Genomic DNA, 25,456 nt, shown 5'->3' with positions numbered 1-25,456 from the left:
CTTGGTGATGAAGAAAAGGGAGCATTAGTTTTAATTAGAGTCTGAGGCAGGAAAAAGGGACAGTTTAATGTAACACCTGTTATTCATCTCAATTCAACACTGGAGAAATGAATGACTCAAACAACTAATCTAATATCATTTTGAAGTCTTGAGAGAGTGATGGATCTGATGCTGCCTTTAGCATCTGCATTGTAGTCTTTGGGATCTTCCGGAATAACTGCAATTTGCCTGCAAATAAATAATATCTGATTAGTCTTCAAAAATCAAACAATTTTTATCTTTTCTACCAATAAATGATTATTTTCTGGCTAAAAATTACAAATATACAACTCTGAAGTTGTTAGGGGTGGAGAAGAAAAATGTCTTATGAATTTTTGGAATTCAGAATAAAGTATTTGGTTGAATTTTTTTTTGGTGATGGGAGTTGATCTATTAAGAAAAAGAGAACTATTATTTTAGGTCAAGTAAGAAAAGGTGTCTGAGGTGTCTAAGAAAGCAGAGGATAAAAGACTAGGTCAGGAAACTTAAAAGGAGAGGAGAGATTAGTAAACTTGAATGCTACCTAGACTATGTCATACATACTTCATAAGATCTAGATGAGAAGTAGGAGTTCAACAACTGAAAGATGATTGAAGAAACTATGAATGCAATGAAATGCTATTGAGCCAAAAAAAAAAAAAAATGAAGAAGTCAGAAAAACTTGGGAAATTTCAAATTATCTGATGTTGTGAAGCCAGAACCAGAAGAGCAATTTATATTCTGACCCACAATAATCTGAAGGAAAAAATAAAACTGAACAATTTCATAATTTTTTTGGGGGGGGGAAAGGGGGAAGAAGGCAATTAGGGTTAAGTAGCTTGCCTAGGGTCACAAATCTAAGTATTAAGTGTCTAAGGCCAGATTTGAAATCAGTTCCTTCTGATTTCAGGACTAATGCTCTATTCATTGCACCATGAAGCTATGCAACAACTTCATAATTCTAATTGTGACCACCAATCATGACATCAAAGGACTAATACTGAATGAACACCAACCTCTGCAAAGGAGCAAGGAAAGATATATTCTCATAGGTCTTACTCAAGGCCAAGCTTGGTCTTTAGTTCCAGAGAACTGGATTTCATTTATTCTGTGGGTGTTATTTCTTGCATTTATATTGCTAAAGTCATTATGTATAATGTTTTCCTAACTCTATTTACTTTAGTTTGCATCAAAGATATCTGATGCAAAGATTTTTCCCAGTTCATTGCTTCCTTTCTTTTCCTAAGTGAATTAAATATACTTGTACAAAAGTTTTTTTAATCTCGCATACTTAAAATTATCCACTGTGTTTGCAATTGTTTCTTTAGTTGAAAAATCATTCTCTTTTGATTTTGTTTAGTATTTTTTTTTTAAATCATGTCTGATTTTTCATGACCCTCCCCCCATTTGAGGTTTTCTTGGCACTGGAATGGTTTGCCATTTCCTTCTTTGGCTCATTTTACACCTGAGGAAATTTAGAAAAACAGGGTTAAGTGACTTTCTCAGGATCTGGGGCCAGATAGGAAACTAGGAAAATGAATATGACTCCAGTTTTAGCACTCTCTGCACCATGGTGCCACCTAGCTGCACACATTCATTCTCAATCATACCTATAAAGGTAGGTATGACCTCTTCTAATTTTTAATTTGTGTTACATAGAGTAAAATATCTGCATAAGGCTAAAAGCATATCAGTTTTCTCAGTAGTTCTGGTTAGAGAGTTTTTCTAGATATCTGACTTTAGTAAACATTAGGTTACTCAGTTCAACTTCTGATTCTTCCTTATATTGTATTTCATCATTCTACTTTCTATTTTTTTAATATGTACTAAATAGTTTTGATGTTTGCTACTTTATATAATCAGAGATCTAAAAGTACTATTCCTTTTCATTACTACATCCACCATCTTCCCGTAATATTCTAGATTTTTAGTTCTTCCAAATGAATTGTTATTTTACCTATTCTGCTAAGTATTCCTTTGGTAGTGATGCTCAATCTATAAGTTAACTTTGGTAGTATTATCATTTTTATTATATTGCCATACAAGCACTGAATATTTCTCCAGCTATTAAAATTGTTCTTTATTTATTTATGGAATGTTCATAATCAAATCCACACAATGTGCTCTGCTAACTGGATTTTGTTATTACCATAAAGAAATACTACGATTTTTGTGGTTTTTATCTTGGAGTCTGCAACCTCACTAAAGTTATTAATTGCATCTATTAGTATCTTTACTAATTTTGTAGGATTTTCTAAATAAGCAATGTCATCAACAAATAGTTTTGTCTTTCCTTTTCCCATGCCCTTTCCTGTGCTCTTTCATGCCTTTAATTTTGTCATCTTCTTAGTGGTAGTGCTAGCATTTCCTTAACTATTTTCAGTCGTTTTTCAGTTGTTTCTGACTCTCTGTGATCCCATTTAGAGTATTCTTGATGGAGATAAGGAAGTGGTTTTCTATTTCCTTCTCTACTCATTTTATAAATGAGGAAACTGAGGCAGCTGGGTTGAGTGACTTGTCCAGGGTCACATGACTAAGAAGTGTCTGAGGCCAGATTTGAACTTAGGAAGATAAGTCTTTCTGATTCCAGGCCCAGTGCTCTATCCAACATGTCATCCACATGCTCAATTAGCTTTTATTATGGCTTAGCTAGGTTCAGACTAGTCCTCAGCTACAAAAAGAATTGTAATCCCAGTCTTCTCAGACAGCTGTCACTGATCATAAATAGAGCCTGTGGGAGGGAGGGTAGATAACTATCACAAATGCCTACTAATAATGGGTCCATAGCCTTCTCTCCTTTTAGAAAGCCACATTGGTCCCTATTAGAAGTATACATGCAGTAACCTGATGGCCTTTAGTTTTCCTCATCTATAAAATGAGCTGGAAAAGGAAATAGCAAAATATTCCAGTATCTCTGCCAAGAAAACCTCATATGGGGCCCAAAGAGTCAGACAGGACTAAAAAAGACTGATCAACACCTAAAACTGGGCAATACACATATTGAATTTGAAGTCTTATCTTCATATGAATTACACTCTAGTCTCATGGCCTCCAATCTTTTTCATTTTATATCACACAGTAATCAGATATACATAAAAATTGTGGAAAACATTAGCCTATACAAATAAATGGGATGATCAATTGATAAGGATTTGCCTTAACATGCCAAAAATTTTATTTTCACAAATTTGCTTACTCGTTTTGAGAGTTCCCAGAAGACACTTGTAGACTATCCTATGATTCACCAGCTTATTCAAGAAAGCATGATAGCACAGCCATCTTGCTGCTTCAAAAGGAAAAGGACCTGAGGCTCCTCTGGCACCCAGTGTAACTCCTGGAGACACAAAAATGAGTTCAGGACTGCATAACCCCAATTTCAATATATTCCAAGCATTTCCTACAGATATGCAACTTCCCTTCTATATACAAAGGGAGAGAATTCATGCTAATAAAAGCACAAGTAATAATTATTTATAGCTCACATTTCTTTTTTATTTAAAGAAATATTAAAACTAAAGTGATAGTAGCAACATCATCTTGCTGGTCTGCATGTCTGATAAGTGAAGAGCAGGTTAACCTTGAAGAAGATATTACTGCTTTTTTTTTTTTTTTTTTTTTTATTTTACAACTTTTCATATATAAAATATATGTATGGGTAATTTTTCAACATTGACTCTTGCAAAAATTTCTGTTTCAACTTTTCTCCTCCTTCCCTCTACTCCCTCCCCTAGTTGGCAGGTAGTCCCATACATTTAAATATGTTAAAGTATATGTTAAATACAATATATGTATACGTATTTATATAGTTATCTTGTTGCACAAGGAAGATCAGATTTAGAAAACAGGTAAAAATAACCTGAGAAGAAAAAACAAAAATGCAAGCAAACAATAAGAAAGTGGGAATGTTATGTTGTGGTCCAGACTCATTTCCCAGTATTCTTTTTCTGGGTGTGGCTAGTTCTGTTCATTACAGATCAACTGGAACTGCAAATCATATACTCTTATGCAGTGCTTTTAATACTTTAGGTAACATATGCATAAAAGGAACAGCTTCAGTCAGAGTTTCTCAAATATTACTATCTAAAAGGGAAATGACAAGCTGAAAGAAATAATAATTATTTTGGCAAAAAAATAAATCTAAGAATCAAAGAAATGGGAGAAACTATCCTGTTGGCGGAAGGTCATTTGAATCTTGGCCCTTTATTAAAAAGGAAGGCTAAAGGGAAAAGTCAAGCTTGGGGGGTGTAGTACCTCTTCTTAACAACCCTATTTAGATTTATTGCAAGATATTTCTCATTACAACAGAATGAGTAATGGAAAACTTAGTATGTTACACTACCTACTGATAAAGTTACAAAGAATGTTTACGGTATGATTTCAAGAATCTGTCTCTCCTGTCACTTCACAATTGCAAATCTGTGTGTTTATATGCTTTTTATTTTCCTGAATCATCATGGATATCTACTAGCTTAAGTAATAAACATCAATTCACTTTGCAAAATGGAAGACAATGATAATAAAAGATCTTCTCTCCTTTCCCATTCCCTCCTATCCCCTTTTGTTTTTCTTAGTCATGTGTTTATCAAGAACATATGGACTTTGAGAATTAGAAGAGACCTTAAGAGATCATCTAATATTTTACAGATGAGAAAACGGACCTAGAAAGGTAAAGTGATTTCCTAACATGTCACCGGCAAAGTAGAACTGGCATGTGGGTCTCCTAACATTCAGTATTATTATTGCACAATTTCAGCATATTTATTTTCTTGTTCTGGGATTAGATCATACACTTACTAGAAATGATAACATTTGCATTATTATTATTATTCATATTTTTCATTTGTATTATACCATTTCTACAAGGTACATTAGTTAAAAGCTTGCATTAATGCTATGATTTATCTTCACAACAATATTGGGAGATAGGTCCTATTATCATCCCTATTTTGCAGATGAGAAAATTGAAGCAAAGGTTAGGTGGCTTGCCCAGGGTCACAAAGCCAAGAAGTATATGAGATCCTATCTGAAATCAGGTCTTCCTGACTCTAGATCCTTCTCTTTGTCCACTTTGTTAGCTGACAGCAATTTTTAGAAAGTGTACCGCTTGATAAACACATAACTGAGAAAAATTAAAAAAAAAAACATGAAAAATTGAATATAGATATATAACAGTGAAGAAGAATTACCAAATTATGATCAGTCTATAGTTTAAACAAAAACAGAGCTCTGTTCAGCCAATATATTAAATTTGTTCATGGCTACCAGTAGTGAGTATGAAAGGAAACCATCTTGGATTTGACAGTACCACATCTGAATTTTATAAATCCTGCATTCCACACCAGGCAATGAATTAATACACCAATGTCTGCCCCAAGGCCTAAAACATTATTAGTTCAAGAAAGTGAGTTACTTTTTTAAATCCATATGTCAAAAAAACAAAAATGAAAAGTTGTTTTCCTTCTTCCCAATACTCAAGCCTAACAAAATCAAATTCATCACAATAACCTGTAATAATAGCCCAGGACAAATAACACCTGACTTCACCTGAACATACCTGGATTCTTGGCTTTCAGAATGGAATAGCAACAGGATGCAATGTCTGAAATGACTGAGAGAAAAAAACCAGGATTTTTTCTGACTTGCTGATTAAATGGTAGCTTAAGAACACATGCATGAAACCTAAGGAGAATTGATAAAGATATGTAAGTCAAGTGTCCCATGCATTATGAAAACACAAAATCCCTCTTATGTCTAACTTTCTGTGCCAGAGAACACACACACCATGAAAGGAGATATCTCTCATCTGCTTGGAGCTACTGATGGGTCAAGTTGTATGTTCTCAGTGTTTTAGTGTTAAGAGGTAAAACAAGGGTCCCACTGTGTTTTTCTGTCCATCAGGAGTCAAGGCAGAAGCCCTTCAAGGCTGGAGGAGCACTGTCCTTGGGTTCCCCTTTACATGACACTGTGGTTAGAGTCTCTCTGACATTCTCTCCCTCTTCCCCGCAACTACCCATGTGCAGTAGTTACCACCTCATCTCCTCCCTTCCAAAACCTCTCCAAAGAGGAGAGGACATAGGAGAGCCAATGGGAGAACAACAAGGATGGAGGTATAATATGGAAGAAGAACAAGGAGCCGAGATTCTGGCCTTGGGTTGAATTATGCACATAGACAGACATATACAATCAACCCATTTGGGTCAGATACACACACACACACACACACACACACACACACCCGTCCATGTGGGGCAGAGAGAGACCCACTGGAGTCATTTCAGTCAGGATGATTTTGGCTGCAAAAACATCCTGAAAGTACCAATTAGTGTGAAGTTCAACAGCAAAAGCACCCCTAAGTTATAGTTTGTCACTACACTACACTACACTACCTACAATGAACTCAAGGTTTTTTTTACCGAAAAGTAGATACCCAAGGCAGTTTTTAAAGGCAAGGTAGGGAGCGGGAGGGGGGGGAGGAGAGAAGAGAGGAGATTGCCAGCTTCTTTGTACAAGGTTCTGTAATACTCTAAGTGATAAGATTTTAAGTAGATAACTGCTTTTAGCTAGTTTCTCTTTACCTGCCTCTCCTCTTTGTCCTTTCTCTAAAAGGAAACATTAACCAATGATCAAAATACTTTCACAGAACATGCTTCACTTGTTCAGCTATAAAGTCATCAAAAAGTTAGTTATCTGCAGTCAAACTCCACCTAACATGGAATAAATCTGGGCTAGGAAAATGTGCAGGTCAATGTCCAATCTACTGGTCAAAGGCTGAGTTAGGAAAATGATCAGGTTAATAAATGATGTTTCTTGGCTTTACTACAAGAGTAAAATGCTGTTTCACTATGGAAAGATTCTTCTAATCATAAATTCAGAAGATAAAGTCCAGAGAAAATCTAATCATAGTTCCTACTTGCCCCCATCTGTCAATCACTGTTGTTACAATAAAAAAGAAATGGATTCTCTTTTGCCTTTTAACTCACAGGGTTAAAGTTCACCTACTATACCTGCCTTCTGAGCAACAAAGCAGAGCACTGGGATGCCTCAGGAAGTTTGAAGGTGAAGGTGAAGGTTCAGTTGTTGAAGATGAGGAAGAAATGTTAGCTTTCTGATATGATCTATATCTAAACTTCTAATTTAGCTCCAAACTGAAAAATTTAGTAAATTCACTTCATCCATTACTTCAATAAAAAGAATGCAGTATTCTCAGAATGAACAATATACTATACTTCAGATCTTTGCCAAGTATGCCTCAAAGTATGCACATATAGTGTATATTAACAATATCATTCCGAAATAATTTGTCAGAGAATTTAACATATTAATAAGAGGGGCAGCTAGGCGGCGCAGTGGATAGAACACCAGCCCTGAATTCAGGAGGAACCGAGTTCAAATCTGGTCTCAGACACTTAACACTTCCTAGCTGTGTGACCCTGGGCAAGTCACTTAACCTCAGCCTCAAAAAAAAAAAACCAACATATTAATAAGAATGACAATGATTAGAAAAAATTTATTATTTCTGTGGGCTTATATTAATTCAAAATCAAATAAATGGACCTCAGTTAATGAAAGAATTTTAGAATGCTGAGAGCCTTTAAGACTAGAAGGGCTAAGCATGTCAGGTGATGCAAAAATGTCTTAAATTTTACTTTGAAATAAAATTTTTTTAGCTTATTTAGATTCTATTTATAGATTAAAAAAAGATAAAGCACTACCTCAATCGATGCAGCTTGATCCTTTAAGATATTCTTAAATTTGTTCTGTATTATGTGTGTATATATATATATGCATAGTTATTATGATCCTTATGTCAATTAATTAAGCATTACTAATTCCTATTTTTATGGTATTGCTTTATTTAAAAAAAAAAATTCCTCTACTTACAAGTAAAACTTTATCTAAAGCACTATCCAAGGAGATTATTTTCTACCTAGGCCTGTTGGGTTTTTTTTTCTTTTTTAATGCTATGGAATTAAAAATGGGCACATTTTATTGAAGAACTTAATTCTTCCTCCTCCTCTTCCTCCTGTTAGTATGTTCAGTTGTTAATTAGTTCCACACATTTGGCCATTAGGGTTCTTACATTTCCTAGTTTCATTTTTATAACATAATACCACAATTTTTCTTTCTTTCATTCCCTAGCCAGTTGATATACATGTCTAGCCCCATGTACCATAATCCTAATTTCACGACCATATCTATGCCATGGGCAAAGAATTGCAAGAATACAGTAGGCAGAAGTATATAGCTTCTGAATACAGATTCAGGCTATAAAGAAAATAGGCATTTACAAGAAAGAATATACTACCAATAACCAATAGAAAAGACTCCTGTTACTTGGGGGAAAAAGGTCTCCTCCATTTATGATTGTTTTTGTTTTTTTTTTTTCAGAAAAGATTGTACTTTACCACAGTAACGAAGAAGCAATGTTATGAAAATAGCTGTTGAAAGCAATCTTAGAGAATCTCCTAGTTTTGTGGCATATACCTCCCCCTTGTGGGGTAAGGCAGTAATGGGACTCATTACAGAAGATGCTGACATACCTGTAGGCCTGTAGCAAAAAGATCTTGTAAATGTTTATGTAGACAGTTTGAAGACAATTCACCTGGTCAGAAAGAAAAGGACCAAAAAGGCATAAAATTTACAGAAATTCATTCTTCTCTATCAATCATCATGAAGTAGGATAAAAGGAAATTTTTAACAAAGGAAAATCCAAAGTCTACAATCACACTTGGGGACCCCAGAAATTTACTATTCTCTCTCTAATGATCCTTTTAAGGACTTCTAGATTTTCAAGTTTGCCCCATAGCTGAAACCTCCAAAATGTACAAATGGTGTGTAATTTACTTGACTGTCTTGATTCTCTGAGCTTCAGAGTATTTAGCATATAACCAAGTATTTAATCAGTGTTTTTTAATTCATTGTTTATTACACCACATACAGCCAGCTTTTTTTATCTGCTTATTCACTTCCATAAATTATCAGATTTCTTTAGGAAGGCAGGAAGTTTAAGTGTTCCATCTAGGTGTCTCTTAACCCCTGGGAAAAGGGACAGAGCAAGAGCCTGCCCCTCCTCCTTCTGTTACCATCTTTCTCCCTCTCTCCATTTTTGCATCTCCCTTTCTTCCTTACTTTTCACCTCACCCAAGGCTTGGGTTGAGAACTGCTAAGAATCACAACTGAGCCCACCTAAGCTTTCACCTCCCTCTCCCCACAAAATCCCATTCCAGTCACTGCCAAAGTGGAGAGGGGACAATTCTTTATGATTGTGAAGCACTTAAGTGAAGAGATGACTGATGAGCAGGAGCCTGATGCTTCTGGGACTCTCCTTTTCATTATCTTGTAAACCTTAGGGATAATCAAAGCAGAGGAGCTGGGGAACCTTGAGGTAACTGCAGATGGTTTCCTGGCTGACCTAATAAGCCTTCGGTTCTGGCTTCTATTTAGAGGCTGGGGTACACAGTGGCAGAAGGTACTTAGTGGGGCTTCATTTCAACTCTACAGGAAAAGCATGAGTCTACAGGACTTGAGGAATAAGCACTAAGGTCCAAAGTCAAGGCAGATGAGAAAAAGGGATCATTTAGAACAAATTGGAGGCCCACTCCTCCTCTTCACACCCCAATCCCTCCTCACAAAGTTGCCTAATGCTCCTTTTCTCTGTCCTTGGCGGTTTCTCCTGCTGAGGCTGCTGCTACTACTACTATTCAAGAAATTCTATACTGAAAACCTCCTCTGCTCCCCAATTCCAGGATGGGAAAATGTTTAACAAAATTATTTTTTGATGACTTTTGCCTATTCCCTACTGTTGCACTTTCTGATGCTCTCTTCACTATCCCTTCCTACCCGTCATTTAATCAATACTTGGAAATTCTTCCCTATTCCATTAGGCATATCTTGGATATATTTAACACCAGTACTGTACACAGGTCTTTATATATTTAACTTATTTATTTGCTAGAGTAGAAGACCATTGTTAACTTCTATCCAGTAGGCTTAGTGTATTAGATCTTACAGAACCTGGCTGTAATATTATAATTGTAATGGCTACAAGTGATGAAGCGTAAGAATAAAGATGATAATCAGGTGAACAATGAAATTTGCTTATCTATAGATTTAAACTAAAATTTACCACTAAAAACTAGCTACTTAACTGGATAAAGAACTCTTCTAATTTAATAACTCTTTCAAGGGAGGGGGTAGAGGGAAGGAGGGGAAAATTCGGAACAGGAGGTAATACAAAGGATAATGTTGTAAAAAATTACCTATGCATAGGTACTGTCAAAAAAATGTTATAATTATAAAAATTTTTAAAAAATTAAAAAAATGAAAAATACTGTCCCTTCCTCAAAAAAAAAAACAAAAACAAAAACAAAACCAAAAAACTATTTCTAGATATCCTTTCACATTCAGCAATAAAAAAGAGCAGTATTATTATCTCTCTCTGCCGGCACAGAGGCAAAAGAAGTCTAAGTCATAAGGAATAAACAGCAGAGGTAGAATTCACATTCTTAGACAACTCAGTGGATAGACCAGTGGGCATAGAGCCAGGAAGACTTGTGTTCAAATCCAGCCTCAGACCCTTACTAGTATGAGACCTGGGCAAATCACTTAACACTGTTTGTCTCAGTTTCCTCATTTGTAAAATGAGCTGAAGAAGGAAATGGCAAACCATTCTGGCATCTTTGCCTAGAAAACGCCAAATGGGGTCATGAAAAGTCATATATACCTGAAATGATAGAATAAAATTCACATTCTCAGGCCTTAAATATATATTTTAATTGCTACAAACGATCCACTAAATCACAAACACCAAGTCACCCAAAGTTCAAAACACAGGATGCTGCCTTGCTTTGGAAGCCTGAAATTTATTTCAAGAAAGACCATGGTTACCTGGTGGAAATCATCATCTGGAAATGAAAGGGCTCACCTGTAAATCCAGAAATAAACCATGACACTTCATCCTGAGCACTGCAACCAGTTTGTTCCGCATATTCCTTCCTGCTTTGACGCTGTGGTCAAAGGAAAGGCTGGTTCTAATGGAAGTACGGGAATAGCTGGAAGAGAAAAAAGAAGGCCCAGGTTAGGTTGCTCACTGTCCCTAGCTGGCTGAGCCATCATCCAAGGAAGCAACTCTTGGGTAGAGGGATCAGCCACTGCCAGGCACAGAGCAGCCAGGGACCTTGGAAGACACCAGAAGTGGCAAATCAAACTAGCAACCACCTCTACCACCATCCTGCTCAGAAACCAATAGAGGCAGCCTTGGACCCTGAATCCAAAAGCTTGGGGGAATAGCAGCTCTCCAGTCATCTTCCTGGGAAGCAGACACTAGGAGATGCAGCTTGGAGACTGCCACCCCTACTGAAGACCTAGAAAAGAAAATTCTCATCATCAAAGTCTTTGATTTTATCACATGGTATACCATAAAAAACTGATAGAATTGCCTGGAATCTGATATTCCGAAAGGCAAAAGAACTTGGAATGCAACCAAGAATAAACTACCCATCTAAGCTGAGCATTTTCTTCCATGGAAGAAGATGGACATTTAATGAACCAGATGAATTTCATTTGTTTCTAAGGAAAAAACCAGATCTAAACAAAAAATTTGATCTCCAATCATAGGACTCAAAAGAAGCAGAAAAAGGTAAAAGGATCTCTTGAGAACTGTATTTCTGTTGTGGACATACATAAAGTCCACATGTATAATCTGAGATAACATTAAAAAAAAAGGGAAATAGAAATGGAAAGGGGATAGTGTCAGAAAAAGGGAAAAGGGAAGATAAAGAGAGGGAAACTACATCCTACGAAGAGGCAAAGAAAACCTATCATATCTGAGGGAAGTTAGAGAGGGGGAGGAACATTGTGTGAATCTTACTGTCATCAGAGCTGGCTCAAAGAGAAAATAATTGACATATTTGTTTTACAGAGAATTCTCTCACCTCATTAAAAAGTGGGAGAGAAAAAGGGAAAAGGAAAAGAGTAATAAGGGAAGGGTACAAAAAAAGGAGAAGGGATTTAAAAGGAGGGGGGAGGGATACTAAAGAGAGAGGGTTGTGTGACACAAGTGGGGCCAATAAGTGTAATACTGGGGTAGGGATTCGGGGGGGAGGGGGGGGCAAGGGAAAAAAAAGCATAATCCAGGCATATTATAATGGCAAGAAATATAGAATTAGTAATTTTAACTGTAAATGTGAATGGGATGAACTCTCCCATAAAACGGAGACAGATAGCAGACTGAATCAAAAGTCAGAACCCTACATACAATATGTTGTTTACAGGAAACACATTTAAAGCAGGAAGATACATACAGAGTAAAGGTAAAAGTCTGGAACAGAATCTATTATGCTTCAGGTGAAGTCAAAAAAGCAGGGGTAGCCATTCTTATCTCAGATCAAGCAAAAGCAAAAATTGATCTAATTAAAAGAGATAAGAAAGGAAACTGTATCCTGCTAAAGGGTAGCATAGACAATGAAGCAATATCAATACTAAACATACATGCACCAAATGGTATAGCATCTAACTTCCTAAAGGAGAAGTTAAGAGAGTTGCAAGAAGAAATAGACAGAAAAACTATAATAGTGGGAGATCTCAACCTTGAACTCTCAGAATTAAATAAATCAAAGCACAAAACAAATAAGAAAGAAATTAAAGAGGTAAATGGAATATTAGAAAAATTAGGTATGATAGATCTTTGGAGAAAACTGAATGGTGATAGAAAGGAGTATACTTTCTTCTCAGCAGTTCATGGAACCTATACAAAAATTAACCATATATTAGGACATAAAGATGTCAAAATTAAATTTAGGAAGGCAGAAATAGTAAATGCTTTCTTTTCAGATCACGATGCAATAAAAACTACATTCAACAAAAAGTTAGGGGTAAATAGACCAAAAAGTAGTTGGAAACTAAATAATCTCATCTTAAAGAATGATTGGGTGAAACAGCAAATTACAGACACAATTAATTTCACTCAAGATAATGACAACGATGAGACATCATACCAAAATTTGTGGGATGCAGCTAAAGCAGTAATAAGAGGAAATTTTATATCTTTAGAGGATTACTTAAATAAAATAGAGAAAGAGAAGATCAATGAATTGGGGTTGCAACTTAAAAAGCTAGAAAAAGACCAAATTAAAAACCCCCAATCAAATACTAAACTTGAAATTCTAAAATTAAAAGGAGAAATTAATAATATTGAAAGTAAAAAAACTATTGAATTAATAAATAAAACTAAGAGTTGGTTTTATGAAAAAAACAATAAAATATATAAACCTTTGGTAAATCTGATCAGAAAAAGGAAAAAAGAAAATCAAATTGTTAGTCTTAAAAATGAAAAGGGGGAACTTTCCACCAATGAAGAGGAAATTAGAGCAATAAGGAGTTACTTTGCCCAACTTTATGCCAATAAATTCGATAACTTAAATGAAATGGAAGAATACCTTCAAAAATATAGCTTGCCCAGATTAACAGAAGAAGTAAATAGTCTAAATAGTCCCATTTCAGAAAAAGAAATAGAACAAGCTATTAATCAACTCCCTGAGAAAAAATCCCCAGGACCACATGGATTTACATGTGAATTCTGCCAAACATTTAAAGAACAATTAGCCCCAATGTTATATAAACTATTTGAAAAAATAGGGAGTGAAAGACTCCTACCAAATTCCTTTTATGACACAGACATGGTACTGATACCTAAAAACAGGTAGGTTGAAAACTGAGAAAGAAAACTATACACCAATCTCCTTAATGAATATTGATGCTAAAATCTTAAAATAAGATATTAGCAAAAAAGATTACAGAAAATCATCCCCAGGATAATACACCATGATCAAGTAGGATTTATACCAGAAATGCAGGGCTGGTTTAATATTAGGAAAACTATTAGTATGATTGACCATATCAATAACCAAATTAACAAAAACCATATGATCATCTCAATAGATGTAGAAAAAGCATTTGATAAAATACAACATTCATTCCTACTAAAAACACTTGACAGTAGAGGGACAAATGGACTATTCCTTAAAATAGTAACGAGCATATATTTAAAACCCCGTCAGTAAGCATCATATGTAATGGGGATAAATTGGAACCTTTCCCAGTAAGATCAAGAGTGAAACAAGGTTGCCCATTATCACCATTACTATTCAATATTGTATTAGAAATGCTAGCCTCGGCAATAAGAGTGGAGAAAGAGATTAAAGGAATAAGAGTAGGTAAGGAGGAAATCAAACTATCACTCTTTGCAGATGATATGATGGTATACTTAGAGAACCCCAAAAACTCTGCTAAAAAGCTATTAGAAATAATTCACAACTTTAGCAAAGTTGCTGGATACAAAATAAATCCACATAAATCCTCAGCATTTTCATACATCACCAACAAAATGCAACAGCAAGAGATACAAAGAGAAATTCCATTCCAAACAAATGTTGAGAGTATAAAATATTTGGGAATCCATCTACCAAAGAAAAGTCAGGAATTATATGAGTAAAATTACAAAACACTTGCCAGAAAAATAGTCAGATTTAAATAATTGGAAAGACATTAATTTAATTTTTTATTAATTTAATTAATTTATTAATTAAATTTTAATTTATTAATTAATTTTTTAAATTAAATAATAAAACCTCTTGGATAGGCCGAGTGAATATAATAAAGATGACAATACTCCCTAAACTAATCTATTTATTTAGTGCTATACCAATCAGACTCCCAAGAAACTATTTTAATGACCTAGAAAAAATAACAACAAAATTCATATGGAAGAACAAAAGGTCGAGAATTTCAAGGGAATTAATGGAAAAAAAAATCAGATGGAGGTGGCCTAGCTATACCTGATCTAAAGCTATATTATAAAGCAGCAGTCACCAAAACCATTTGGTATTGGCTAAGAAATAGACTAGTTGATTAGGATAGGTACACAGGACAAAATAGGGTACAGCTATAGCAATCTAGTGTTTGACACCAACTTTTGGGATAAGAATTCATTATTTGAAAAAACCTGTTGGGAAAACTGGAAATTAGTATGGCAGAAATTAGATATGGACCCACACTTAACACCATATACCAAGATAAGATCAAGATGGGTCCATGATTTAGGCATAAAGAATGAGATCATAAATAGATTAGAGGAACAGAGGATAGTCTACCTCTCAGACTTGTGGAGGAGGAAAGAATTTATGACCAAAGGAGAACTAGAGATCATTATTGATCACAAAATAGAAGATTTTGATTGCACCAAATTAAGAAGCTTTTGTACAAACAAAACTAATGCAAACAAGATTAGAAGGGAAGTAACAAATTGGGAAAATATTTTTACACTTAAAGGTCCTGATAAAGGCCTCATTTCCAAAATATATAAGAAATCAAACCATTCTCCAATTGATAGTCAAAGGATATGAACAGACAATTTTCAGAAGATGAAATTGAAACTATATCAATTCATATGAGTGTTCCAAATCATTACTGATCAGAGAAATGCAAATGAAGACTACTCTAAGATACTACTACACACCTGTCAGATTGGCTAAGATGACAAGAAATAATAATGATGAATGTTGGAGGGTTTGTGGGAAAAATGGGACACTGATGCATTGTAGGTGGAGTTGTGAAAGGATCCAGCCATTCTGGAGAGCAATTTGGAACTATGCCCAAAAAAGTTATCAAACTGTGCATACCCTTTGATCCAGCAGTGCTACTACTGGGCTTATATCCCAAGGAAATACTAAAGAAGAGAAAGGGACATGTATGTGCCAAAATGTTTGTGGCAGCTCTTTTTATAGTGGCTAAAAATTGGAAAATGAATGGATGCCCATCAATTGGAGAATGGTTGGGTAAATTATGGTATATGAATGTTATGGAATATTATTACTCTGTAAGAAATGACCAGCAGGTTGAATACAGAGAGGCTTGGAGAGACTTACATGAACTGATGCTGAGTGAAATGAGCAGAACCAGGAGATCATTGTATACTTCAACAACAATACTGTATGAGGATGTATTCTGATGGAAGTGGATATCTTCAACATAAAGAAGATCTAATTCAGTTACAGTTGATCAATGATGGACAGAATCAGCTACACCCAGAGAAGGAACAGTGGGAATTGAGTGTAAAATGTTTGCACTATTGTATTTCCACACGGGTTACTTATACCTTCGGAATCCAATTCTTACTGGGCAACAAGAAATTTGGTTTTACACACATATATTGTATTAAGGATATACTGTAACACATTTAATATGTATGGGATAGCCTATCATCTAGGGGAGGGAGTAGAGGGAAGCAGGGGAAAATTTGGAAAAGTGAATACAAGGGATAATCTTGTAAAAAAAAAAAAATTACCCATGCATATGTACTGTCAAAAAAATTGTAATTATAAAATTTAAAAAAAAAAAAAAAGCATTTCATAAAATCCAACATCCATTCCTACTAAAAACACTTCAGAGTATAGGAATAAATGGACTATTCCTTAAAATAGTCAGGAGCATATATTTAAAACCGTCAGTAAGTATCATATGTAATGGGGATAAACTGGAACCTTTCACAGATAAGGAATGAAACAAGGTTGCCCACTACCACCATTACTATTCAATATTGTATTAGAAATGCTAGCCTCAGCAATAAGAGTTGAGAAAGAGTTTAAAGGAATTAGAGTAGGAAATGAGGAAACCAAACTATCACTCTTTGTAGATGATATGATGGTATACTTAGAGAACCCCAGAGATTCTAAAAAAAAAAAAGGTATTAGAAATAATCCACAACTTTAGTAAAGTTGCAGGATACAAAATAAATCCACATAAATCCTCAGCATTTTTATACATCACCAACAAAATGCAACAGCAAGAGATAACAAAGAGAACTTCCAGTCAAAATAATTGTCGATAGTATAAAATATTTGGGAATCTATCTACCAAAGGAAAGTCAGGAATTATATGAGCAAAATTACAAAACACTTGCCACAAAAATGAAGTCAGATTTAAATAATTGGAAAGATCAGTGGAATAGGTTAGGTTCAAAGGACAAAATAGTGAACAACTATAGCAATCTAGTGTTTGACAAAACCAAAGATCCAAATTTTTGGAATAAGAATTCATTATTTGACAAAAACTGCTGTGAAAACTAGAAATTAGTATGGCAGAAATTAGGCATGGACCCACACTTAACACCACATACCAAGATAAGATCAAAATGGGTCCATGATTTAGGCATAAAGAATGAAATCATAAATAGATTGGAGGAACATGGGATGGTTTACCTCTCGGACTTGTAGAGGAGGAAGGAGTTTGTGACTAAAGGAGAATTAGAGATCATTACTGATCACAAAGTAGAAAATTTTGATTACATCAAATTAAAAAGCTTTTGTACAAACAAAACTAATGCAAACAAGATTAGAAGGCAAGTAAAAAACTGGAAAAATATTTTTATAGTTAAAGGTTCTGATAAAGGCCTCATTTCCAAAATATATAGAGAACTGACTCTAATTTATAAGAAATCAAACCATTCTTCAATTGATAAATGGTCAAAGGATATGAACAGACAATTTTCAGATAATGAACTTGAAACTATTTCTACTCATATGAAAGTGTAACAAATCACTATTGATCAGAGAAAAGCAAATTAATAAAACTCTGAGATACACTACACACCTGTCAGATTGGTTAAGATGACAGAGAAAAATGATGAATGTTGGAGGATTTGTGGGAAAACTGGGACACTGATGCATTGTTGGTGGAATTGTGAAAGAATCCAACCATTCTGGAGAGCAATTTGGAATTATGCCCAAAAAGTTATCAAACTGTACATACCCTTTGACCCAGCAGTGCTACTACTGGGCTTATATCCCAAGGAAATACTAAAGAAGGGAAAGGGACATGTATGTGCCAAAATGTTTGTGGCAGCCCTTTTTGTAGTGGCTAGAAACTGGAAAATGAATGGATGCCCATCAATTGGAGAATGGGTGGGTAAATTATGGTATATAAATGTTATAGAATACTATTGCTCTATAAGACATGACCAACAGGATGAATACAGAGAGGCTTGGAGAGACTTATATGAACTGATACTGAGTGAAATGAGCAGAACCAGGAGATCATTGTATACTTCAAAAACAATACTCTATGAGGATATATTCTGATGGAAGTGGATATCTTCAACATAAAGAAGATCCAATTCAGTTACAGTTGATCAATGATGGACAGAATCAGCCATACCCAGAGAAGGAACACTGGGAAATGAGTGTAAACTGTTTGCATTTTTGTTTTTCTTCCCAGGTTATTTTTACCTCCTGAAGCCAATTCTTCCTGTGCAACATGAAATTCGGTTCTTCATACATATATTGTATCTAGGATATACTATAACACATTTAACATGTATGGGACTGACTGCCATCTAGGGGAGGGGTGAAGGGAAGGAGAGGAAAATTCGGATTAGAAGTGAGTGCAAGGGATAATGTTGTAAAAAAATTACCCGTGAATATGTACTGTCAAAAATAGTTATAATTATAAAATTAATTTTAAAAAATAAAGTATAAAAAAAAGAAATTTAAAAAAACTGATAGAATTTATCTGTGGAAATGATATGAAAGTAGAAATATTAACACCTACTTTGCTGTTGTACCCTAAGGCCCACTGGACTTTTTCATTTGTCTTTGTAACTTTCACAATGTTTGCGGCGTGATAAGAGCTTAATATGCATTTCATTGTCTATTTGAGGGGAAACACTCAATTTCTATTTGATCCTGCTGCCTTCTCTTAATTTTGTTCTAGGGGTTCTAGAGAGAGAGAGAAAAAGGAAGATACATGTCCATTCCTGACTCTGACAAACTCCAGAACTTTATTTCCAACAACCTGCTGGCCATGTCTTACCCATATCTCATTCATCATGTCAAACAGTGCATTGAAAATCACACTCATCCTCCGCCCCCCTCCCCAAAGTAAATCATTCTCCCAATTCCTTTTTTCTTTTACTAGCACTTTCTTAACAATCCAGGATTATAATTTTAGATTCATTTTTGTTATCTACTTTCTTCTCCCTTGCCTCCCATATCTAACTTAAGTCACAAAGTTCTCCTAACTCAATCTTCACATATCAATGTATTTTACAATATACATTACAAAAAGTCTACTTATTTGATTCTTTGCTTCTAATCTCTACCTTCTAGGTCATGCTATATCCCATACTAAATTAACCTTCCTAGACATCTATTTGATCAACTCATTTCCCTATTCAAAAATCTGTGCCTACAACATAGGAAGCCCATAATCCTTACTTACTTTGACTTTCAATGTTCTAAGATCTGTTTAGCCTTACTTCCTAAAATCCCCCCTCAAAGGAACTCTAACTAAATTGGTTTATTCATTGTTCCACAAATGTTTGCACTTAATTTATTGCCTCTGAATAAGGTAATCTTTTACAGTCTTCCTCAAATCCTGACTTTTTCACATTTTCATGAGATCATTTATAGTTTACAAATATTCTTTTGTAAACTTGGCAAATAAATATATATTTTAATTAAAAAAAAAAAAGAAAACTTGGTTTATATCCTTTGAACATTTAGCTATTAGGGACTATTTCTTAGTGCTATAAATTATTGTCAATTCTCTATTTTAGATGGTTTTTGGGGGTGAAATTTGATATACTCCTCTGCTATTTCTCTAATTCTATTCTTAGAGGCTTTATTTTTTTAAAGCACAGAAACACTTTATGCAATCAAAACTACCTGTTTTATCTTTTATGAACTTCTCCATCATAAGAATCCTCTCATCACTATAGTTAGGAAAGGCATCATAGTTCATTATCTTCTAATAGTTTTGTGATGTGACCTTTTATAATCATATACTTTAATACTTGAAGCTTATTGTAATATAAGGCAAAAGATGTTGGTCTAAAGTTCAGTTTTCTTCAACAGTTCTTGTGACAAAGGGAGCCTTTCCCTCAATAATTTATGTTTTGGACTTTGTCCAACACTGGTTTACTATGCAATATTGCCTCTATTTTTGGCATAAGTAATTATGTTCAATAGAGCAACATTTCTGGGTTTTGACCAATGTAAAATAGTTTTTAACAATTAGTGCTTCATGTAAAATGTATGGGATTACCTGCCATCAGGGGGAGGGAGTGGAGGGAGGGAGGGGATAATTTGGAAAAATGAATTAAAAAAAAAAAAAAAAAAGATAAGAGTCTAATTTAAATTGGAGAGGTTAATCACAGGACAGATTATAAAATGATTATTTTTAACACACTGCAATTCATAAAGACTATATATATTTACAATAAATGGCAATGGAGAAATATCCACACAGATGAAATTACAGATGCTCTAAATATTAAACTATCTTTATTTGAAGAAAAAAAACAATTAGTGCTTTATAATTATAAATATTTATAATTTATAAAATTTATAAATTACGTAATTTATAAAATTATATAAATATATATATATGTATATAAATTATAAAAACACTGGTTTAAGAAATCGCAATACATAGTGTGGTTAGTAAGACCTACATCTGAATCTGGAGTCACACACTTACTGGCTACATGACCCTGATATTTGCTTCATATCTGTAAAATGGATATAGCAGTCATTTTATGTAAAGGATAGCATGCAAACATTAAAATTGAAATATAAATGCTAATTTTATTCCATCATTTTTCCCCTCTTTATTTCCATTGAGATTGTAAGGCCTTTTGTTTTTCTAATGAATCATTATTACTTTGTCTAGTTTTATTTAAGATATTCTCTCAGTAATGATTGACACTGCCCTAAATTTGTAAATTAATTTATTATATTAGGATCCAGCCATAAGAAGTGACTACTTCTACAGTTATTTAAATTTTCTCTTCTATAAAAAAATTTTTATAATTATATTTCTATAAATCTAGTGGGTGGTTGCCAAACTTATTCCTAGGTCTTATGCATTTTGCACTCTATGTAGAAGCAACATATTGGAACAATTGGAAATAATCAATAGAGAAAAGGTTTAAGTGTTAAGAGATCAGAAAAAGCTTCTCACAAAAGATAATATTTTAGTTGGAGCTTAAAACCAGGGAAAGCCAGGAGAGATGAGGAATAAGAGAATTTCAAGCATGAGGGGAAGCTAATGAAAATCCCTGGAATCTTAATCAACAACAGTTACAAGAATTATGGAAGCTTTTAAAATTTAGCTTTGGAGGAAAATAATGGGCACAAACATTCCAATATATGTAAAACAGTCCAGTAATTAAAACCAGTTCTTCAGGCTGTGCAAGTCAAATGTTTAGAAAACTTTCTACTTAATAATATGGATTAAAAAACACACACATCTAGTAGTTGTAATATCTTTTGGGGAGAAGTATAAGTAATTAATCAGGTGTTATTCAACTAATTTCCACAATAGCCTAACAATAAGGAGGAAGTATTAAAACTTATAGTTGGTTTAAGAGGAAAAAGGTTTGACTTGAGAGCAAGTTAGAAATGGAAACAAGATATGAGTTTCTAACTAATAATACTAAATAAAAAAATAAATTAAAAAATAGGACCTTATGAAAAAGCTAGACAAATATAACTGATTTTACCAATGACCAAACTTAGTTAGTAAATTGCATCTATGAGAAGGAAAAAAATCCACCACTTGTGAATAAAACTAATCCTTCTCTTCACTAAATAAATGCTAAAAGGCAGACCTGTGCCATCTCTAGTATATGGGACACAGCCTCTTTATTGGCCATTTCCTGAAGGGTTTAGACTCTTGGATAAATATAAACAGCTACATTAGTAGCAATCATCTCTTAATAAGGAAAATGTATGTTTTCTAAGGATACAGTTCATCAATTTGAAACAAAATAGAAAGAACAGTGACACTGGAGAAATACAATTGATTACAGGTTATGAGAACAGTGCCTTTTCCCTTACAGAGAACAGAAATCATTCCCATTCAATTCTCTCATTCCCAATAATAAGGAGATGATATTCTGGAAACCCAGTTCTGATGACAGATTGCTACATAGCAACAAAGAGGTGATGGAACAAGTTTGATAATTACTTTTCATACTAAGACAGGCAAGGTAAGTGTAGCCCAATGTCTTTTCATTCTTCCCAGGCCAATGACCCTATGGCAAATTCTTCAAAAACTATCCAGCCAGATGAATGTACTTACTTGGAATAGTCACAAAACACATTTAGGGTCCTTGTATCAAGTAATAAACCACACCATGGAAATAGGCAGTGGGCTGGTAACTGGGTAAAGTCAGATTCACTTAGAATATCCTCTTCCACAGGAAAATTCACCACTGTCTTCTTAGGATTAATTAAACAGCCATACTCAGGAATACCTTTTGCCAGAGTCCTAAATTTGAGGAGGAAAATGGTTAACAAATTGTAGGAGGAAAGAAAACTTCCCTAACAAGAGATTTTTGAAAGAGGTATTTTAGATACTTGCTATCAACTGAAATCCCTAAGAAGTAAAAAAAAGGAAATTAAGGGGTTTTTGAAAGTTGATTTATAGAACAGATTCAACCAGAAATCCTGCAGAAGTCTGAGGGAAATTCATGTTAGAGGCATATGAGACAAGACTGTAGGATTTCCTTTCCAGTTACTGGTAGCATCTTAGCCCAAAGATAGAAAAAAGACAAAATGAAAAAATCTCTACATTTCTAACACTATTAAGCTTAATAACTCTATCCAAGGATAACTACCAAAGATATGAAAGACAAATAATCACATGAGGGTAAACCGGAAGCTTAAGTCTAAAATGGCTAGATAATTATCACAGAACCACTAATGGGGGAAAAAAAAGTTACAATCCACACTATCTAGATTACTATTAGAAGTCACTTCAGGTGGTCTAAGTAACCTTGGAAATTCTCCTAGGTTTAATGACAGCTTTTCAGAATTCAAGTTGCTTGCAATCCAAGAAGCAGCTGATACTTGAGGTTGCTGAATTAACAGATACAGAAGTAGAATCACTAAGAAAATCAGAGGTTCTCAAAGTGGGTTAGTGGTCCAGGATCTCAGGATATCTCCAAGAATCTTTCAAGGAGTCTTTGAGATCAAGTTATTTGAATAACAATAATAATGATAAACTATTTTTATAATCCACATCATCATAATAATAAACTGTTTTCATGGTACACAGAATAAACTATTTTATAATTCATGCAAACTATTTTTATAATGCAAAGAATAAACTATTTTCATAATCATATATATAAACTATTCATGATAAACTATTTTATGTTAATACACAATTTTTTTCATGCTAATACACATATAAGTAAATGGCTTTCATATTAATAATATGATAAGCTATTTTCATATTAATAACAATAAACCATTGAGACCAAGTTTAGGACTCTCTGGTCTAAGTCCATACCCAAATAGGACCCTCCTCCTACAACATGATTAAGAAGTTATGGAGGACTCAACTCTTTAGTGAAATTTTCCAGGGATAGGATATCACTACCTTCCATGGCAATTTAATGTATTCTGATAGTTCTAGTAACTTTTTCCTCATGTTAATGTTAATGTTTCTTTAAACTTTCACCCCATGCTCTCAGTTCTTTTGTTTGCACCCAAGAAAAACAAGTCTAATTCCTTTTATGTGGCTTTTCAAATACCTAAAAGACAACTAGATCCCTGGGTTTCCTCTGTGCCTCTCTGCCCCCAAGTGAAGACTTCTCTTTTCTGGCTTAAAATTCCCTAATTCCTTCACCCAACTTTCCTATGCATGATCTATGCTTGAACTACTTTCCAGATTTTTTGGTATCTTTTAAAAATAGGACCTCACGAACTAAAAACAAGAGATTATAAGAAATCTTAGCAGTACACAACACAGGATGATGATTATCCTCCTAATCCTGGACACTGCCATTCAATACAAACTAACCCTGTACTGATTGTTTTGACTACCATGTTCCACTGTTGACTCATTAAGCAGTCTGTCAAAATCTTTCATTTTGGGATTTTGTTTTTGTTAAATTTTTATTTTTTTCCCGGCCAACCTTCTGTTTAACCATTCTGTTAATTCAGCAACCATTCCTTTTATTCCCTCCCCTCAGTCTTGTAAAATCAAATACAATTTATACATGATCAAAGATGAGAATTCTTATACCTTAAGAAGGTTTTGGCTTGTGTTAAATGAGGTGTCACAAGCAGGAAGTCATCAATTAGTCGGATCAACAATCTGGAGAATTAAGAAGAAAGGATGAACAAGAGTTTTAATGACACTTTTGGGTTTCAGTAGCAAAATGACATGTGCCAAAATAACTGGACTCCAATTAGTAGTAAAAAAAACAATATATTTTCCCAGTGGGATCAGAATAAATAATATTCAATCTGTTTAATCCTCAGTTATAATGAGTAGAAACAGGAAAGGTGTGTGTGGCAGGGGGAAGAGAGGGAGTGTATGTGTGATAATGTTTGCTAATGACAAGAAGCATTTTCAAATGGTACAAATGTTCAATTCCAGATCACAGAAATCAGAATAAAGTTGAATTTCTTGAATCTTTTCAAAACCTCTTTTTGCATACACAGTAGGTGCTTGAATCAGCATTATTTTATAGGCTCAGAGCCTCACAAATTCAAGGAGTAGCTAGGTGGTACAGTAGATGAAGAGCTGGGCCCAGAGTCAAGGATATGTAAGTTTAAATCTGGCCTCAGACATTTAGGAGTTATGGGAGCCTGGACAAGTCACTTCACCCCTTTTGCCTCAATTTCCTTATCTATCAAATGAGGTAGAGAAGAAAATGAAAAATACAGATTTGAAGCTGAAAGAAACCATCCAGTTCAACCCATTTACTTTCCTGATGAAGAAATGGAGAAAGCCTTGAGTTTGTGACTTTTCCACGGTCAAAGATATTTATTAATAGCAACACAATTTGAACACAGATCTTCTGATTCCAAATCCAACAGTGATTTTTCCATTGTACCAATTCCCCATTTAGTCCCTTTCAATATATGAGTTAAATATCCAAGTTTCATGAAAGTCTATTTCAATCTGTGATTTGAAACTTGGTTAAGAAATAACTTTAATAAGCCAAAGCCTCATAGCAAAGTTAATCAAAGGCAAGTTTTATCCAAGATTTGAGGCAGTCATTCAATAAAAATTCCAATTCACTCACTGAAAAATTGGAGTCTTTTGGAAAAAGTGAGCTGAATTTGTTACTACAATATCTCTCAACAAAAAGCTATACTAAGCAAGTGAACTTAGAAAATAATTAAAGTTGCAGTAGAAATATTTAAGGTAATAAATTTATCTCAAACACATGAAAATCAACTAATCATAAAGTATTCATTTATTTATGAAACCAGTTCCATTCATATTGTTAAGAGTCAATATCTTGTTACCCCAGCCTGAGTTATCCTATGTCCTTGAAAGTAATAAAACTATTTTAAATATTTAGACTTTTTGCAGTTCAGACCAATTATTCCTCCAATTAGTTCAAATCAATAAGATTTTA

At 34.2% G+C, this 25,456-nt stretch overlaps 1 protein-coding gene across 1 annotated transcript in view; it reads right to left on the bottom strand.

The window, feature by feature from the left end:
- Positions 1–49: 49 nt before the first annotated feature.
- TERT (telomerase reverse transcriptase) overlaps positions 50–25,456 on the bottom strand; it is a 45,499-nt gene continuing 20,092 nt past the window's right edge. Inside the window, exons 10-16 of the mRNA XM_074279167.1 lie at positions 24,109–24,180; positions 22,156–22,344; positions 10,943–11,069; positions 8,559–8,620; positions 5,573–5,697; positions 3,215–3,352; positions 50–228 (exon numbers count right to left, since the gene is read on the bottom strand). Of these exons, the coding sequence (XP_074135268.1) occupies positions 125–228; positions 3,215–3,352; positions 5,573–5,697; positions 8,559–8,620; positions 10,943–11,069; positions 22,156–22,344; positions 24,109–24,180 (817 nt within the window). The 3' untranslated portion in view covers positions 50–124. The remainder of the gene's footprint in view (positions 229–3,214; positions 3,353–5,572; positions 5,698–8,558; positions 8,621–10,942; positions 11,070–22,155; positions 22,345–24,108; positions 24,181–25,456) is intronic.

Source organism: Sminthopsis crassicaudata, chromosome 1 (genome assembly GCF_048593235.1).
Source record: "Sminthopsis crassicaudata isolate SCR6 chromosome 1, ASM4859323v1, whole genome shotgun sequence".
Classification (NCBI taxonomy): domain Eukaryota; kingdom Metazoa; phylum Chordata; class Mammalia; order Dasyuromorphia; family Dasyuridae; genus Sminthopsis; species Sminthopsis crassicaudata.
The sequence above is the reverse complement of the archived record's forward strand: the minus strand, read 5'-3'. Positions and strand labels throughout refer to the sequence as shown.